Source organism: Miscanthus floridulus, chromosome 6, assembly GCF_019320115.1.
Source record: "Miscanthus floridulus cultivar M001 chromosome 6, ASM1932011v1, whole genome shotgun sequence".
Lineage (NCBI taxonomy): Eukaryota > Viridiplantae > Streptophyta > Magnoliopsida > Poales > Poaceae > Miscanthus > Miscanthus floridulus.
In genome coordinates, this window is record NC_089585.1 from 134,046,935 (window position 1) to 134,065,462 (window position 18,528).

At 43.8% G+C, this 18,528-nt stretch overlaps 1 protein-coding gene and 1 pseudogene across 1 annotated transcript; one reads left to right on the plus strand and one right to left on the minus strand.

Moving 5' to 3' along the window:
- Positions 1-5,338: 5,338 nt before the first annotated feature.
- On the plus strand, positions 5,339-11,085 carry LOC136457033 (probable histidine kinase 3). The gene is made up of 11 exons (XM_066457072.1): positions 5,339-6,287; positions 6,372-6,653; positions 6,919-7,085; positions 7,182-7,391; positions 7,492-7,678; positions 7,826-7,877; positions 7,965-8,194; positions 8,306-8,404; positions 8,510-9,618; positions 9,762-10,115; positions 10,699-11,085. The coding sequence occupies exons 1-10, from the start codon at positions 5,853-5,855 to the stop codon at positions 10,018-10,020; spliced, it is 3,030 nt and encodes a 1,009-aa protein (XP_066313169.1). The 5' UTR covers positions 5,339-5,852; the 3' UTR covers positions 10,021-10,115; positions 10,699-11,085.
- Positions 11,086-11,624: 539 nt separating this feature from the next.
- LOC136457034 (calmodulin-binding transcription activator 4-like) lies at positions 11,625-18,151 on the minus strand (annotated as a pseudogene).
- Between the last annotated feature and the right edge of the window lie 377 nt (positions 18,152-18,528).

Sequence of the window (18,528 nt, forward strand, 5' to 3'; positions counted from 1 at the left end):
CTATTGAAAATACCTAAATAAGGAGACATTAGTACATGAACACATATAGCTCAACATTTCAACACACACACTTACTTCATGCTTGTTTAGACACACAAACTCCAACGTATTCTCAGGGTTTATCACAGCTCGATCTCCACAATCGCACAGAGGAGGTTCCTCGAGTCGTCAAACTGCGGCTAGGTGCTTCTCCTTAGCCGTCATTGACGGAGGGTTGGGGGGTGGAATCCACCGCTTGAAGTGCTCATGTGGATGTCTCCCTCTAAACCAATCGTCGAAAAGGAGGTACCTAGGATCAAACTTATCTGCACCGTCGATCCACTAAAAGAAAAAGCACCTCTCATGGTCCTACGCAACGAGATTCCAACATAATATTAGTAGCATACTTACACAAATAAAGAAAAAAGATAGTGAAAACCATTTTTTACATTAAAACGACTACATGTGTAGAAGCAATGCGCCGCTGTGTCCGGATGTTTCTATTGAAAAATATGGGCCGGGAAACCACAGTCACAGTTAGGGACAGGGATGTCAGGAGGGACGGGGGCATCTTTGCTAGACGCGTCGGGGTATAATTCTCAAGGACGACCCCATTTTCGCCAAAATTCCTCTCGAAACATTTCTTACATCTAACAAAACGGATGTAATTTAACAAACATAAATCAAAACATCACAAATAAATATCAATGAGAACCATAACTACAATACAACCAATTTTGTTCTAAGAACTCAAAGCAGTTAACATTAAACCATAAACCTAGGGTTTTCCATTTGATGCACAACAATGAACCTATAACATAACTACATGCACCTAGGTTTGCTAGCTTTTCCACTCCTTGGCATCATCCTACGGTTGTATAATACATATATTGATGAATACAATAAAACCCTAAGTGGTGACGATTATTACGTTCAAAAATCCGACTAATACATACCGAATCGATGCAAAAAAAATTAGGAGGGGAGCAATGATACTTTGCTCTCGAAGATCTATGGATCAAATCAAAAATTTTAAGGTACAATATGCCGATTCGTAAGGTAGGGTGAAGTGGGGAGAGAAAAAAACCGAAAGAGATGAGAGAGAAGAGGAAGAACGTTCGGACAGGAAGGTTGGCTGGGGTTAAATGGCAGTGAGCTCGGCGTCAGAGTGACTGGCGCCGAGATCACTGCCATGTCATCTACCGTGCCCAGGAGCTCAGCGCCAGAGACGCTGGCGCCGAGACGTATTAGCTCGACGCCAACACTAATGACACCGAGCTAAGGGTTCATTTTCTGAATTCTTTCCGTTAGAGATTTATTCGTGAGAAACTTAAAAAAAAAAGACCAAAATATAAAAAATTCGGCGAGTGGCTTGCTGCCTTTGGGTTTACCATCCCCGCGGTGGTTTTCTTCGTTTTACCTTCTGCTAATATAATATATACAAATAATCTGTCCTCTTCCCTCGGAATCTCCTCCTCTCTTCTTCCTTCATCTACTACCACTATCAATTAAAAAAACAAGAAATATACGACCGTGACAAAAAAAAAGAAGAAGATTATCATGAGCTGTAATAAGTGTCGGACGCCACGGAATCATGCTTTAGCATTGTTTATCAGACCCCTCTCTCTCTCTCTCTCCCTCGCTCCCTCTCTAGCACAACACTAATTAACGCTGTAATGGTCAAGCGGAGGGCATAAATTACAACACGAGAGCTATTGTTTATTGAGATATTGGCGCAATAAAAAAGGAGACATGTATTTAACATGTGCCGTATCAAAAAGGAACATTCCTATAGTATACGTGCGTCTTAATAAAGCCTCTTTTAGCACGGCTTATTCAAAACGGCTTTACCGGTGAAGCCAGAAAAATTGGTTTTTTTCCGGCTTCTAGTTCATTTTAACCCCAGCTTACAAAACGGCTTTACGCTACCGTGCCTCGATTTACGCAAAATAGATGAAGCCAAAGCCGGCATAAGCCGTGCCAAAAAGGCCCTAAATATGATTCGATGCTTTTGCTTATTTCCTGGTACGGTAACTTTATATATTTTTTAAATTACACGGTACATTGCAGACGCTCACAGCACGCACACACACTCGTCCCTATGAACACACGCACGCAAACCATACACCTATGAGCACATTCGAAGGATTCAGCCGACAGATCTTGAGATTCACGAAGTCACCACGAGCGCCTCGCTGTCGACGGGGACATTGCCTACCACTGAAAGCCTAACGCCGTTAAATCCTGGAATAAATCCAGAAAAATACGAGCACCCGTGCTACTCACTCTGTTCCACGTAGAGTGTTATTTTCAATTTTTTGAGCACTCAAACATTTTTAATTTTGAATAAATATATACAAAATATTATTAATATTTATGGTGCATAATAAGTATCATTTGATTAATCATTAAATATATTTCACAACAAGCATTTTTTAAATTATATAAGTATTGCCGATATGTTATATAAATCTAGTCAACTTAAGAAAGTTTAACCTGCATAGAATCCTATGTGATATTTTTTTTAGGGACGAAGGGAGTTCATGTTCTTAAAAAAAATGCTAATGTTTTACTTGAATTGTTATGCTTGTAACTCACTACCATGTAATAATGCATCATTTATAGCTAGTAACCAATGCAAGTGAAAAACATTTTGGGATACTAATTGATGTTGTAATGGTCAAGCGAGGGCATAAACTACAGCACAAGAGTTATTGTTTATTGAGATATTGCCGTAATAAAAAAAGGGGACATATATTTGACATGTGCCGTATCAAAAACAACATTTATATAATATACGTGTGTCTCAATACATATGATTTGTTGCTTTTGCTTATTTCCTGGTACGCTAACTTATTACCGTTTCACCACGTACTGGTTTGTTTTGTAGGGTACTCCCTTCGTGCAACAAAAAGTGCAATTCCCGCTTTTTAAAAAGTCAAATATTTTTAATTCTGATCAAATATATACAAAAATATAATTAATATTATGGTGCACTATAATATCATTAGATTAGTCATGGGACATATTTTCATAACAATTTTTTTGAGATACGAATGTTGCTAATATTTTCTATAAACCTATTTAAACTTAAGAAAGATCGACCTAAACCCTATGCGACATTTTTTTGACACAAAGGGAGTACATGTTTAAAGAAAAAAACAAATGCTAATATGATACTTCAATTGTTATGCTTGTAATTCACTAACATGTAGTAATGCATCATTTATAGCTAGTAACCAAAAAAGTGAAAAATATTGTGTGATACTAATTCTGCTGCACAATACTTATTCCCCAAATAATAATGTACTTGTACTCAGTGACGAATCTAGGATTTTAACTTTATGTATGCCGTCAAAAAAAATTTATATACAATTTGGTAAATCTATTTTAGTAATTCAGTAACAATTGTAAAATTTACAACGTGATTTGGTATACATGCACTAAGTAACATGATAAGGCTTAAATTCAAGGATTAAGTTGAAACAATCTACTAAATACAATATAAATAGTTCAAAAGCCATACTGATAGTTTAAATATAGGCATAAAAGAGTACTAGACTGTTTTATTCGACACTTTTCAAGGAATATGAATGTCTTACTATATCTTCTTCATCAACCAGATCAACCACTGGTTCAACCTGATCAGGTGGAGGATTAGAAGGTTCAACTGGCTTTGAATGTTACCAAATAGCTATGATTGTAGAAAATAATTTTCTAAAAAACACGAAGAGCAAAGATCAAAATTTACCTAACCAAAATAGCGAATCAAGACGATAAGTCCTAACTGGCGCAACCGTATATTCTGCAGACAGGACGTGGGAATTAGACGGCGATCCTCCGATCCAGCATTCAGAGCATGGCGGAAGGCGGCAGGCAGGGGCTGATCCAACGGTGGGGCGGGGGCCCCCCTACCCGTACCGGAACAGTGGAACCCCCTGTGGAGCCCCCATGAATTTTTAGGCAAAGTTCTATAGTGTAGGGGGGCTGAGACTTAAGATCGAGCAGCAGTGTTGTTCAGCCCCCCTGAAATGTTTTCTGGATCCGCCGCTGGCGGCAGGGCACCAGGGGCCGTGGCCGGCCAGGGCGTCACAGACTCACCTGTCAGGCGGCGACGCACGTGTTCCTCCGTGGCTCCCCGTCTGATCGAGATTAGATTAGGAAATTCGAAGGGTCGCATACGGAGCGCACACACCGTACGTTTGGACTTTGGAGAATTGGAGTTCCCTTGCCACATGGGCCACGTCAGTGCATCATATGGGCCTCCCGTCATCATGTGATGGTGTCCACGTATGTTTTTTTCTTTTTTTTTCTTTTTAACAAATACAGCGTATATACAATATAATAGTATATATACTACTGCTGGCCAGGTTTGTGCATACCCTGCATACCCTGTGGCTACGCCACTGCTTGTACTTTTATATAATTCTTTTATCAGAATATGTGACCTTTATTTTTTTCCACCTCATAATAAAACCCACCTTGTAATGGAGCACTTGTTTCTGATATATTAATATGTATCTAGTTCAAGAAATTTACTCTTTTTTTTTGAAAAATGTAAGGCTTTAATGGAGAACCGTGTGAAGAGACGGACATGAAGAGATTAAACACTTCACTTGCTGTGAGGTTGACACGTGGGGCCAGGCCTCTCGTATATTATCTCCTTCCGTACATACATAGTGGCACATAGTAACCCCATGATTTCTTTTTGTTGATTCATACCTCCGGGATTCAAGGGAAGTGCCATTCAATGGGACACTGTATAGATTATCCTAAACAAAACCAACCAAAGCACCCGTATGGACTGAATGAGGTGTTCTTTTTTTTTCTTCATTTGCTCTGAGGTCCGTGGAGTGATGAAGGTGATTAGTACTACCACGAGTGTGAGTGAGTTTGTGAAAGGAGAGGATCGGCTCATAAAGCCTGACAAGGGAGGGGAGGGGAGGCCCACGGAGGAGTGTGCTGAGGAGGAAGAGCCACTTGCGTGCTGGCCTCTTCCACTGTTGTGACTGGTGCCACCTCCCCTCCCTCCTGCTTTCCCTTCTTCCTCCGTGCCGTGCCCCAATCCTCTCCTCTCTACCAGGTACCAGCCGAGAGAGCGCGCGAGCCTACCACTGCTGCTGCAGTGCTGCTCTGCTCTGTTCTGCTCTCGTCCCTTTTCCCCACCCTCTCGTCTCGTCTCGCCTCACCAGCTTGGCCGCTTTTCTCCCCTTTCCCCCCTTCCAATCAGACCAATCACCTCGTCTCCCCCAGCAGCAATACCATCCCTCGGCTCGGGCTTCCTGTTCACTTGTGCTTGCTCTCGCCCGCTGTTGCTGTTCCCGTCTCCCCCGTGCTTGGGCTTCCCCTCACTAGTCGTCTCGTATCCTCTCCCCTCTCCCACCTGCCGCTGCCGCCGCCGCCGCCCTGCTTCAACCCCCGCCCGCACCCCCCCCCCCCCCTCTGGTCAAAGCCAGCGGCTCCCAAGATTTGCCGCTGCTTCCTTCCTGGAGGAAAATCAAGCCTGAGCGGCGAGAAATCAAGAAGGAGGGAGGGAGAGAAGCAAGAGGAAAGGAAGCCAGCCCCTTGCGGCCGTGCCTGCTCCCTCGGGGCATTCAATTGGCGCCAACAGTGGGCGGGTGGGCGGCTGCTACAGCACGGCGGCCTCCATAAATTAGCTCCCCCTCGTCGGCCCCTTCCGTCCCCCGGTCGTCTCGCCCCGTGTCTCCACCGATCGGCCCGTCGATCACGCGGACGCCGCCGGAGCATGCGCGCCGCGGGCCTCTGCCGCCGGAGAAGAACCAGCAGCCGCCGTAGCCTCAGCGCCGCCGCCAGCGGCGTCCGGGAGGAGATGTAGCTCTAGCTCCGCGACCCGTGAGGAAAGGGAAAGGGGAATGACCGTTACGGCGCGCGGGAGGAGCGGCGGCGGGGCCGGGATGGAGGAGAAGTGCGACGCGCCGGGGCTCGGCTTCCTGGGCCTCGACCGGATGTGCGTCCTCCTGCCGCCGCTCCGCCTGCCGGAGAAGCTGTCGGCCAGCAGGACGCTGCGGACGCACCTCTTCACCAACTACCGGATGCGCAAGGTGCGGGACAGCTCCAGGTGGCTCATCCCGCTCTGGGTCGGCATCTGGGTCTTCATCGCCTCCCTCATCTACCTCCGGATGAGCTACCAGGCCGTCGAGAAGCGCCGGGAGTTGCTCGCCATCATGTGCGACGACCGCGCGCGCATGCTCCAGGACCAGTTGAACGTCAGCATGAACCACCTCCAGGCGCTCGCCATCCTCGTCTCCACCTTCCACCACTCCAAGACACCCTCCGCCATCGACCAGGTAGGTGGTACCTCAATCCAAATTCAAGCAAGATTTCTCCGTCATCGGACGTGGCGAAATCACCCTTTCCTGTCGTTGCTGCAGAAAACGTTCGCCTGGTACGCAGAGAGGACGGCGTTCGAGCGGCCGCTCACGAGCGGGGTCGCGTACGGGGTGAAGGTCACGCACGCCGAGCGGGAGCAGTTCGAGCGCCAGCAGGGATGGAGCATCAAGAAGATGTACTCCTCCAAGACCAAGAAGCAGTCGCAGGGACCAGGAAACGCCGAGGACGCCGAGGTGCGGGAGCCGGCGGAGGAGTATGCTCCCGTAATCTTCGCGCAGGACGCCTACAAGCACGTCATCTCCTTCGACTTGCTATCCGGCGCCGTGAGCATTCGCTCTTCCCTACCCTCCCCTCGCAAGATTTCATCTTTTTCACAGAGCAGGCGCACGGCCGTAAAAAAAGCTGCAATCTTTGGTGTTCACCATGTGCTCACCAGTCATCATCTGTTGCTACCCCTTTTTCACCTCGGATTTTTTTTTCCCTTTCTTTTTAATCCGGGGCTCAATTACATATGGTAAAAAAAAAATCCACGAGCAACAGGGGCTATCCATCCACTAATCTCTATTCCTCCTTTTGCTCTTATTACAGGATGACCGCGACAACGTGCTCCGAGCTAGAGAATCTGGGAAGGGTGTTCTTACTGCTCCTTTCAAGCTGCTCAATAATCGCCTCGGAGTGATCTCCACCTACGCTGTGTACAAGTATGAGCTTCCCCCAAATGCCAGGCCACAGGAGCGCATTCAGGCTGCTATAGGGTAAGCTTTTCATGAGTCCGGCCTCCTATTTCCAGTCAGGAATCGTGCAACTGAATTACCGCTGGCCCTTTTTTTTTGTGTGTGTGTGCCAAACAGCTATTTAGGTGGCATATTTGACATTGAAGCGCTTGTTGATAAGTCGCTTCACCAGCTCGCGGGCAAGCAATCCATCATGGTGAACGTGTATGATACTACTAATGAGAAACCGATCAGTATGTATGGTTCGAATGATACAGGCAGTGGCATGTGCAAGGTCAGCACACTGAACTTTGGTGACCCGACAAGGAAGCATGAGATGCACTGCAGGTGATTTATTTCTTCTTCTAAGAAACCTGTAATTAAAATATGTTACCCCTGTAGTCTATTCTTTGTAAGGCTCTGTGTCTCATCTGTTTCTCTTTAATAGGTTCATTCAGAGCCCACCTTGGCCTTGGCTGGCAATAACGACATCAATTGGAATTTTTGTGATTGGTTTACTGGTTGGATACATAATTTATGCTACTGCCAAACGGATTGCCAGAGTTGAAGATGACTTTCAGGAGATGAGTCTGCTCAAGAAGCGCGCAGAGGATGCAGATATTGCCAAGTCACAGGTGATTAGCTTCGCTACTAATAATAGCTATGCATGTTTTGTGTTACTGTTTCTCTTGGAGGCCAAAGGCTTGTTCTTTTTTCTCTCTTGTTTGAGATAGGGATAAAAAAATGGTACCTTATTAATTCAATGCCGTCTTTGCATGCAGTTCTTGGCTACTGTTTCTCATGAGATTAGAACTCCAATGAATGGTGTTCTAGGTGAGGTTCTAGTCCATCTAAATTGTACAATAGTAATCTTCATTGTTAATTAGAGTGAAAGGAGATATGATGTTTCTGATTTTGCAGGGATGCTCCAAATGCTCATGGATACTGATTTGGACACAACACAACAAGACTATGTTAGAACCGCACAAGCCAGTGGCAAAGCTTTGGTATCTCTCATCAATGAGGTTCTTGATCAGGCAAAGATCGAGTCTGGTAAACTTGAGCTTGAGGCAGTACCCTTTGATCTTAGAACAGTTTGTGATGACATTTTGTCTCTCTTCTGTGGGAAAGCTCAGGAGAAAGGACTGGAGGTAATCAAAGATTACAGCCTTGCTGTCACACCCTGCAGTTTTACTGTATTTTATTATAAGTGCAGTGACTTTATTTTGGTTATTCCTTACTATATCGCTCAACGGGTGCAGTTGGCAGTGTTTGTTTCTGACCAAGTTCCACAAACACTAATTGGCGATCCTGGCAGAATAAGGCAAATCATTACAAATCTTGTCGGAAACTCTATAAAAGTAAGATAATCACTATACATCAATAGCAAATGGAAATAGGATAACCCCTTGTATATTTATATGCATTTGTTCTTTATTGGCTAAAGAGTTCTATATTTTCCACAGTTCACAGAGAAGGGTCATATCTACTTGACTGTTCATGTCGTTGAGGAGATTATGCATTGTTTGGAGGTTGAGACCGGAACTCAATATGCAAATACCTTAAGTGGGTACCCAGTGGCAAACAGGAAGCGCAGTTGGGAAAACTTTCGACTTTTTAGTAGGGAACTGAGCTCATCCGAGATGCCTTTTGCAACCGTTGCATCGGACTCAATAAGCTTGATAATATCAGTTGAAGATACGGGTGTTGGAATCCCGTCCGATGCTCAGTCCCGTGTCTTCACCCCTTTCATGCAAGTAGGTCCATCCATTGCTCGCATCCATGGGGGCACTGGCATTGGATTAAGCATCAGCAAATGCTTGGTCGGCCTCATGAAGGGAGAGATTGGATTTGCAAGTAAACCCCAAGTCGGTTCTACTTTCACCTTCACTGCGGTGCTTATGAGGGCCCATTCCAGCGTAAACGAGAATAAATCGTTAGAGTTTAAAGAGATCAATGCATTGGTGGTAGATCATAGACCGGTCCGTGCGAAGGTTACTAAGTACCATTTGCAGAGATTGGGAGTTCACAACGAATTGATAACTGACCTAGGTCAGTACATTTCTAAAATTAATTGTGGATCACAGATTGCAAAGCTTGTGCTCATTGACAAAGAAACCTGGCTGAAGGAATCCCACTCTATGCCTCTTTTGGTTACTAAATTGAGGAACAAAGATCAACCAGACTCTACAAAGTTATTTCTTTTGGAGAACCCTAAAAGTTCTGTCAAAAGCAATTCTCATATATTCAGGGAATATAACTTGAATGTAATTATGAAGCCACTTCGTGCAAGCATGCTTCAGGTTTCCCTACAAAGAGCATTGGGTGGGATAGATAAACTGCATTGCAGGAATGGGGTAGTTGGCAATTCAACACTGGGCAGCCTTCTTCACAAGAAACAAATCATAGTGGTTGATGACAACACTGTAAATCTCAAGGTTGCTGCAGGCGCTCTGAAGAAATATGGCGCAGAAGTAACTTGTGCTGATAGTGGGAAGAAAGCAATCACACTGCTGAAACCTCCTCACAGTTTTGATGCTTGTTTCATGGACATACAGATGCCCGAAATGGATGGGTGAGTTTTATCTTTGAATACTCATCATCTTACCATACTTTAGACACTATCTGTACCTATATTCAGTTGATACACAATACTTGCTCTTGTCATAGATTTACATTTTCTTGTTCTCTTGTGTCATGCATTTGGTACCTTTGCAGATTTGAAGCCACAAGAAGGATTAGAGTGATGGAAAGAGATCTAAATGAGCAAATAGAACGTGGAGAAGCCCCACCGGAATGCGCAGGGGTCCGGCAGTGGCGAACTCCAATATTAGCCATGACAGCAGATGTTATCCAGGCGACACACGAACAATGCTTAAAATCTGAAATGGACGGTTATGTTTCCAAGCCATTCGAGGGCGAGCAACTGTACAGAGAAGTAGCTCGCTTTTTCCTAAATCAAGACCAAGTTCAGTAGGTAGGCTTATATGGAGTGTAAAATAGCGGAGGATATCGGCAACAGTTCACCCTCGAGGCTGAAAGAATTTTGTCAGAGATCCTATGTTCTTGAGAGTAAGTTCTTGACTTTTCTAGTTTCTTGGGAGTTCATTTTCCCCTAGTTTCTTCTTTCTTTTTCCTGCTGTAACATGTCTGGCTGTTGTTATGCAGAGTCATATCATGGAAAGTGAACTAAAATATAAATGAGTAGCAACGATTGTGGGTCAATTCTTTCAAATGGTCAATATCATTTAAGTTTTACATCACCATTGCTTCACATTGCTACAGGTGGGCATCAATTCGCAGAGTTAGGGGCCCTATTAAAACACTAGAAATGCTGGGATGTGGCCTCCAGTTAGTTAAACTTATTCTGAATATCACTGTTTAATAGATGTGTCAAGGCTTATATTAAGAAAAAGCAATACTTAATCGATTTAAGAATCAAAATAGTGCAGCTTGACAACTATCAAGATCTAAAAAGCTTACTATTATCTTGGCACCACCACCTTTTTTGTTGAAGTTGTTGGTAGGAGTTCTGAAGAACTCTGATGCTTTCTTAAAGCAAGCTCTGATGTCAATATTTTAGAGCTCATCAATCATTATTTTAAGTCCATGGAATCCTTCAGGTCTAATGTCATGACTCTTCTCATTCTTTCAGGTGGAAACACTTTAGGCTGGAGATGGAACCAACCCATGTTCAGTTCCTTGGTACGCCTGACCAAGCTGCAAAACTAAATGCGCAATGTCTTGAAATCAAGATGCATGTGCAGTTATTTACTCGACAATTTGCTGAGGTCAAGGCGTGTAAAAAAATTCAGCTGCATTCACTGACTGCAGATGTCCTCTGCCACTATAATATAGGGTAGGAAGAGAAGTTTTCCTTCCCCCGAAGGTTCGGCTGTACATATTAGGTATTGGTTGTTTGTGCAGGCATTTCTTGGCATTTTGTATGCATCGTCTTCGGTCTGTATGGGTCGAAGCTGTAAATTGTAAATGACACATTCAAAGATGGAAATTTTGTTTGACAAAACATCAGTCGCCATCAGCTTGTCGTCCTGAGTTTCTCTCCTGCTACTGGTTCTCTCAACCAGCCAATTATTACACTGAAAACTGCCTGTTGGTGTGGCTTTATCTGATGAAATGGCTTTTGCGTGATGTCACGGAGCTTGTTTAATTTGTGGTCTGGAGCATATTGCGACGGTACCTAACTGCCGCAATATGTTAATCGCCCCAAAAGGTCCAAAGTGATGCACTTGATTGCTGCTGTTTAAACTAATGCCAGTGGTTACAAACGCCTAATCCTCTGGTTTTTTCTGAATGGAGCCTGCCAGTCGCTTTATGTTTGTCCGGTTCAGTGCTTTACACCAGTGGCTCGCACCCTGCCTGATTGTTTATTCTGTTGGTAGTTGCTTGAACCATCTGAATTCTGATCATGAGACTACGGGAGAAGTTTAATGCTAGGAGGCTTCTTTGATCGCTGCTCCATTTGAAAGCTGATGCCGAAGGCATGAAACAACTGGCGTTAAACTGTTGAACTGTTGGAATGTCACTGTCTTGAAGAAATGGACGATTGGAGCGAACATATTAACTGGCAAAATTGATCGTCAGTCATCATCGTCCCATGTGTAAACGATGGAGTATTTCTAATTGGTAAATGGCAGCTGAGAGATTCCTTACAACATTCACTGTGCTACAAATTACAACCCCTATTTACTACGATATAGTACAAACTTACTACAAACCTAATGCCTGAAGGTAGTACATAAGGCATATATATATCGAATACAGTGTTGCTCAGACCTCATCTACCTTGCTCAGGCTCTTGGAAGCTTCTGCATGTACTAGTCATCACCTTTGTCAACTTTCAGCCAAAAGTCGGCTATTGCACATGACGTTGCTATGTACACTCAAATAGCGCCCAGCATGAATTGGAGTTAGTACTAGATCACCGAAGAAATTTTCAGTTTTTCTCGGGATCCACTGTCCATTCAGTCACCAAGGCTTTACTTTACCCAGACAACCGATGTTCAGATCCGAGATCCTTCAATAAGGGAGATAAGTAAATAGTGGGTGGCTTGTGCTTTGCTGTTTGCTCCATCACTGTTGGCTTAACACAAGCATTACTTTTCATGATCATCCTGCAATGGGGGAACCCGTTTTAGTTAGTCCTAAAGCTACCTTTTCCTTTTCAGGAATCATTTTATAAACTTTTCATGCAAGTCTTTAATGGATCACAACTATGATCATGGTAGCTGCGGTACTACAAGTTTTTGAGAAGAAAGAGATTCACCTTTGCTTGTTGGTACCTCTTGAGCATCCTACGGTACTGCTGCATTGCTTTAGGGCTACCAATGATACATGATACCCTTGAAACAGCTTCATCAATGGCTGTTTCCACTCTGAGCTTCCGGAAAACCTTGGCAACGTCTTCGTCCACCTCTTCATCAATAGGCATCGCCCCAGAATTGAATCCACGCAAACCAACACCTTTACGGTACCACCGTATCATCACCTTCTCAAGGACTCCGACGCTTGAAAGTATTTCCTTGTACTTCTTTCTTTCTTGATGAGCTCTCACCCGGGCCTATCAGGATGACAATAAGAATTACCCATTTGAGGTTTTAATACATATTGTGATTACTCTGCACGTGTTACATACACTTGAGAGATCCGATCACTATAAGCACAACATTGCAAAAGACTTACCTGTATCCTGACAACATTATTTCGTATCCTCAGGAATGCTTTACGTTTTTTCCAGCACCTGAAGTTCTTCTGGATAGATAATGCAGCTTTCTCCAGCATACCATGTGAAACTGCTCCTGTCTCACTAATGGACAAGCAGCAGCTATTTCTGCTCTGAAGAGCCATCTCTTTCTTTTTCTTAAAGGAAAAAATTCGGAATGCAGCTTGTATGCGTCCTGCAGCCTGAACTGCATTCCGGACAGCTCCTAGGGAATCCTTAAGCGCAAGCTGATCATCAGTTCCACCATGCACGTGGCTGCTTTTGTCTGATATTCTGTCCACAGCACAACATATCCCCCCCTCCGTAGAATCAAGTTTTCCATTTTCTTTTGATTCGATAGAATCAAGATGAGTTGTTAATTGTGCTTCTGAAAGGAATGCAGATAGGCCCTTGAAACCATATGCCAAAGCTATTGAAGAAGGTGTTTTGGCAGCAGGATCCTCTGATGTCGGATGTGAAAGTGCACCAGCTGCAGCACCAGCAGTAAGAAGAGACGCCACCATATCTTCTCTGTTTTTTAATAGAAAACTATGAAGTCAGTAAGAAAAACAGCTTAGAGAAAACCATTACATAAGAGATCAACTGCCCAAATTGTGCAAGTAAAATTTTGTGTCTAGGTCCAAAAATAAGAAGGCTCCTGGCAATGAATGAATGGTAAATAGGAGAAATATAACCAACAAGATCCACTTGAAACTTGAACATGAATAAAATAGCATTACGCTGCATATGATGTAAAGAGTTTTGTATACGTTGTACCTGCCAAACCTTGCAGCCCAATGTAGAGCAGTCCATCCATTTGCATCACGGTAGTTTATAGGCACTCCAGAACTAAGCAGTGGCTTCAAAGCCAAGACATATCCCAAGGCTGCAATCATATGTATAATACTGTGGTATTGCTTAGGAAGCAAATGGTCTCCAGTCAATATTCTGTTCACATTTAGATGACAGCCATTGCTTAAACTTGTCACTAAGCAATGCTTCCATGACACTATTTACTGTATTCTCAGGGTCCAGCTGCTCATACGCCTTCTTTATGATATCCATTTGGTTGATTTGGAATTCACAGCTGAGATTTGGGAGTTGCAAGCTAAAATTTGAAAATAGCCCAGAAGCATGACCATCAAAAAGCGTCTGAACATAGTGTAGTAACAGTGACAACTCGTCACTACTTTTGGTAGGTATCTGATGGGTTTTGGAATCTCGTGCTTCATTGCAGGGGTTCCTGTTTCCATCAATCATGCCTTTGGTAGGCTTTTCAAGGAATTCAAATTCTCGTGCTTCACTACAGGACTTCCCATTCCCATCGATCAAGCACATTCTCACTTTTCCAGTATTAAGGCATGGAGTATGGCAACGGATGACACCTTGCTGGATAATTTCCACAGGTACCTTAACATCACCAAACAGCACTTCCCATGAACTGTGAGGGGGATTGCAAAGGAAGTCTCCTACAATGATAACCTGCATTACATTTTCATAAGTCCACAACCATTGTAGTTCTCGACACAGGTTTGTCCCAACTGATAGGTTCTTTTTCGTTTCATTGGGACCCAGAGATGGACTCGGGCTTCAAGCTATCAGATCAAAATACTTTATATAGTATTACTCCCTCAATTCCAAAAGTAATTCGTTTTTAGACTTTGCCACTCACAAGTCATTATAGGATTCTAGGAACCTGTCCCCCATTTTTTCTTCTTATGCCTTGCTAACTAATCCACTAATCGCAGGTAATAAGGTCATTTGAATCATTTCAACACTTTATTAATTCCTATGCACAAGCCTAAAACAACTTATATTTGCAATCAGAGTATATAAGTACCACATGAGGATATGGACGTGTTGTTCAATATCATGACAATAGAAAAGAAGAAAGAAGGATGCATGTTGCAGTAATTTAATCAAGACTAGTAACGCCATATGATACCTTTGTACTTTCAGAAGAAAACGCTGATTCTAGAGAAACCTCATGGATCTTGAACCATTGATTTTCAGTCAGTGTCATACACGCTGGATGCAGAATTACCTCAAGTTGATCCTCCTCTAACCATGTGTCTGAATATTAAAACATACATGCAACAAATCCTAAGAAAGATTTCCACTATGTCTCAGGCAGGTTCTTAGCAATGAAATAATTGGAATACATGTGTTACTGCACCTGAATTTTTTAGCACATCAATAGCACTGGGACATGGGTGGGGTTCCAGTTCCATTGATATGATCTTCACTAAAGTCCAGCACATCAAAGATATCATCATGATTCCTAGAAGTGCCTAGCTCCTCATTCTGAATCCCAGGTAAAATAATAGGCTCATTATTTGCTGGAACTTCCTCGGCATTAACATCAGCAATCTTCTTTGTCTTCCAGACTCAGCTGCATTTTAAGCTTCCGCAAGGCTGCCTTATGTTGAATCCAATCAGATTCACTTGCACTAGTTTGGGAACTAACTTCTTCCGCAGATCCCGGACTGCACGAATTGGGACATTGTACAATTAACTCACTTGTCCAACCAGGTGAACTATGTACTTCAGCTCTGCTAGCACTGCCATTCTGATTCGATGTTGAAGAATCATTTCGTGCAGACACTGAAATGCTGCCCTGGTAAGCAATCAATAAATAAAGGTGAGACACATGAAAAAGTAAATTTAATGTCGTGGACTCAATCACTCTAGTATTAACTGCATTAGCTTAAAAAGGCTGAGCTAACTGTTGAAAAACTTGGTTCTTAGTGACAAGGATTAATCAACTTTTTTCTCAAACATGTAGGATTAATCAATCATTATATTACGAATAAAAAGGGTAAGAGCCCATACAACATACCGACCCACACCCAGACACAAGTGGATTAATCTTATTATTATTTTTTTGCGAATGGGATTAATCAATTATTTAACCTAATAAGTTCAATGATCCAATGCCAGCCTTGATCTCTAAGATCATAGACAGTGAAAGCAGAATAATGTCTAGGCAAATAGAGGAAAAAAAGGAATCCGCCCCCCCCCCCCCCCCCCCCCCCCCTAATTTATTGAGCATCAAAACTGCATATTTTCATTGACATAAGAAAGAGAAAAGGAGTCAAACCTCTAGAACATCCCTATAGTGGACAAGGACAATGTGTTCATAAGCCCTGCAAAGATGGATAGCTTTTATCAAGATGCAAATTGATTTACATACTGACCAATGAGATTCAATTAAAACAAAACAGATCAAACCACAAGTAGAATAAGTCATAACAATGGCAGGTATAATATCAGTCATTCCAGCAGGGCATTATGACTGGTATAATACCATCAGTGCGTTAAGGAAATGCATCGCCTGATGTACCAGAAGAATGAGAGTTGAGAGTAGATAATTCTTACGGATCCAGCATCCAATATATCCGCCTCTGAAATGTAGGATTTTTGTCTCCACGAGCATAGTAGCAATTCAGTGCATCCACATTATCAACCTGAAATTTCCAGCATCAGAACTGAAGGGGAGGAAATTCGTATCATTATGAAGGGGCCATTAGGTACAAATTTCATTATGAAATTGTCTATTTCTTATACAATCCGTCCGATTCAGTTTGACTACAAACCAAACATCTCTCAATAGCTTATTGGCTTATCAAGATGACTGCTCCCAAGCATATTCTGAGTAAGCATTCATATCTATTAACTTTTGGAGAGATCTTTAACCTAGACATGAACACAGCACAGCAGTTCACCAAAAGGGTAAATGAACAGGACCTTAAGGTGCTCATGAGCTTCATTAATGGTCTTCCCATTCTTCTTCTTTTGCCATTCGAATCCATCACTTCGAAAGTACCGGAGTACTCTACGATTGAAAAGAAACCAAGAACCACCTGCAGGTTTCGAATTGGCTCATTTAGTCACATTCAGGGCTAAAGAAACCAAGCACAAGCCTTGGTCATATATTTACAGTCCAAAACCAAAGGATGCATTTATTACTCTGTGGCTTCTGTGGGGTCTTATGTGAGATCGTGAACAACTCATGATTCTGCAGTATCTTCAGAACTTCTTGAGGCTTTAGCCAGCGGATCTTCACTACCTGTTGTAGCTTGTCTATGTCTAAGCCTGAACAGTAAAACCATAGGCAACAACACTGGTTGACAAGAGATATGAAACTACGACACAGCCAACACATAGCAACTCAAAGATCACAATTACATAGAAGTGTTCAGTGGATGGTTAACAACAATTAAATTTGGTACATCAATCAACCTCCAAATTTATGAAGTGAAATGCTTCTGGTACAACCATTTGACATACAACTCAAGTAGTACAACCGTAATTGTAACCATCCTATGCATTTATGATGTTTCCATCTAAGTAATTTTAAACGTTGGATCGTGAGTTATATGCAGGTTGCACTCAAATGGTTGTGTGTAGTGTAGGGCAGTACTCTTTCCTACACTACTCTATAATGAACACTTGACAAGAGAGCCCCGGAAATCTCAGGCCACCGAAGTGAGCATTAGAAGTCCATTCCAAAATCACCCCGGGTGGCTGGTGGTCTCGCTCAAATAGAAATAAAGAAGACAAGGACGGAAAAGAATATCTTTTTTAATGTTTTCGCGGCAACGACGCTTGCTAACTTCGTTCTTCAACCAAGAAGTACTAATAACCTTGTTATTAAATTAAAAGGCATATATAGCGATGAAGCAGTAGCATTTCATACTAGTAGTAATACAATAGGCAAACAAAATCAATGGTTAACCAGTTGCATTTCTCGATCAAAGGAGGCAGTTTCAGGCAGCCTGCCGCAATCCCCCTTCTTCCTCGACCCCCCACATAGGTTCTTTTGCCCAAAATCGCACTCGAAGAACGCTCAAAAGCATCGAAAGATTGCAACTTTGAAGCGAGGCGTCGTGGGACTCGGCGTTACCTTGTTGTTGCTGCCGCTGCTGCTGCATCGCGCCGCGCCGACAAGTCCTCGCCCCGCTCCGAGCGAACACAGCAAGAACTCGCGGCAGGGCCGAGGCCGATTTAAACCCTGTGGATTGGTCCCCTCTCCTCGCCCGGCCAGTTGCCCAGGAGTCAAGTCCAAGTCGCCGCCGAGTGGCAGTGCCGGCTGCCAGCGATCAGTCGCGAGACGCGCAAACTCTTATTGTTCCCAGGCGACAGCAACGCGCTGAGTGATGGGGAGAGGGATGGAAGTGGAGCGATGGATGGAGCGAGAACAAACGATGAACACGTGAGAACAGGCGGAGGAAAGGGGAAAGTGCGCGACACGGCGACAGATTCCCCTGCGCGAGCGCAACGCGGCGGTTGCTGAGGTTTGAGCCCTGGCCTGGGGAGCTGCACCCAGCCACATACATCCGACCTCAGACGTCCAAAAATCAACGCCTGGCATGCATCCTGTGCCAAGTAGATTTGCCAGGCCATCAACCAAACTAGCCCTAACAACCGTCGCGATATGTAATCTACCGCTGGAGGGCGGGAATCACCGCGGCGATAGCAGCGGGCTCGTTGTCAGTGTCCCAAGCACACATGTTCGCTTGTGAGCCACAGGCAGGAAAGGACGAGCGCTGCCGCAGGGCTGTTTGGTTGGATCGAATTTTTTACTATTTGACCCTTTTTTTCGAAAGTTTCTCTCAAATAGACCCCTGGCGGAAACAATTCCAAAAATGGACCCTTGGCTCGGCGCCAGAGTGACTGGCGCCGAGCTCGGCGCCACGGTCACTGGCGCCGAGGTCCTGGGCTCGGGAAAATGGCCTGCTAGGGGCTCGACGCCAGAGTGAC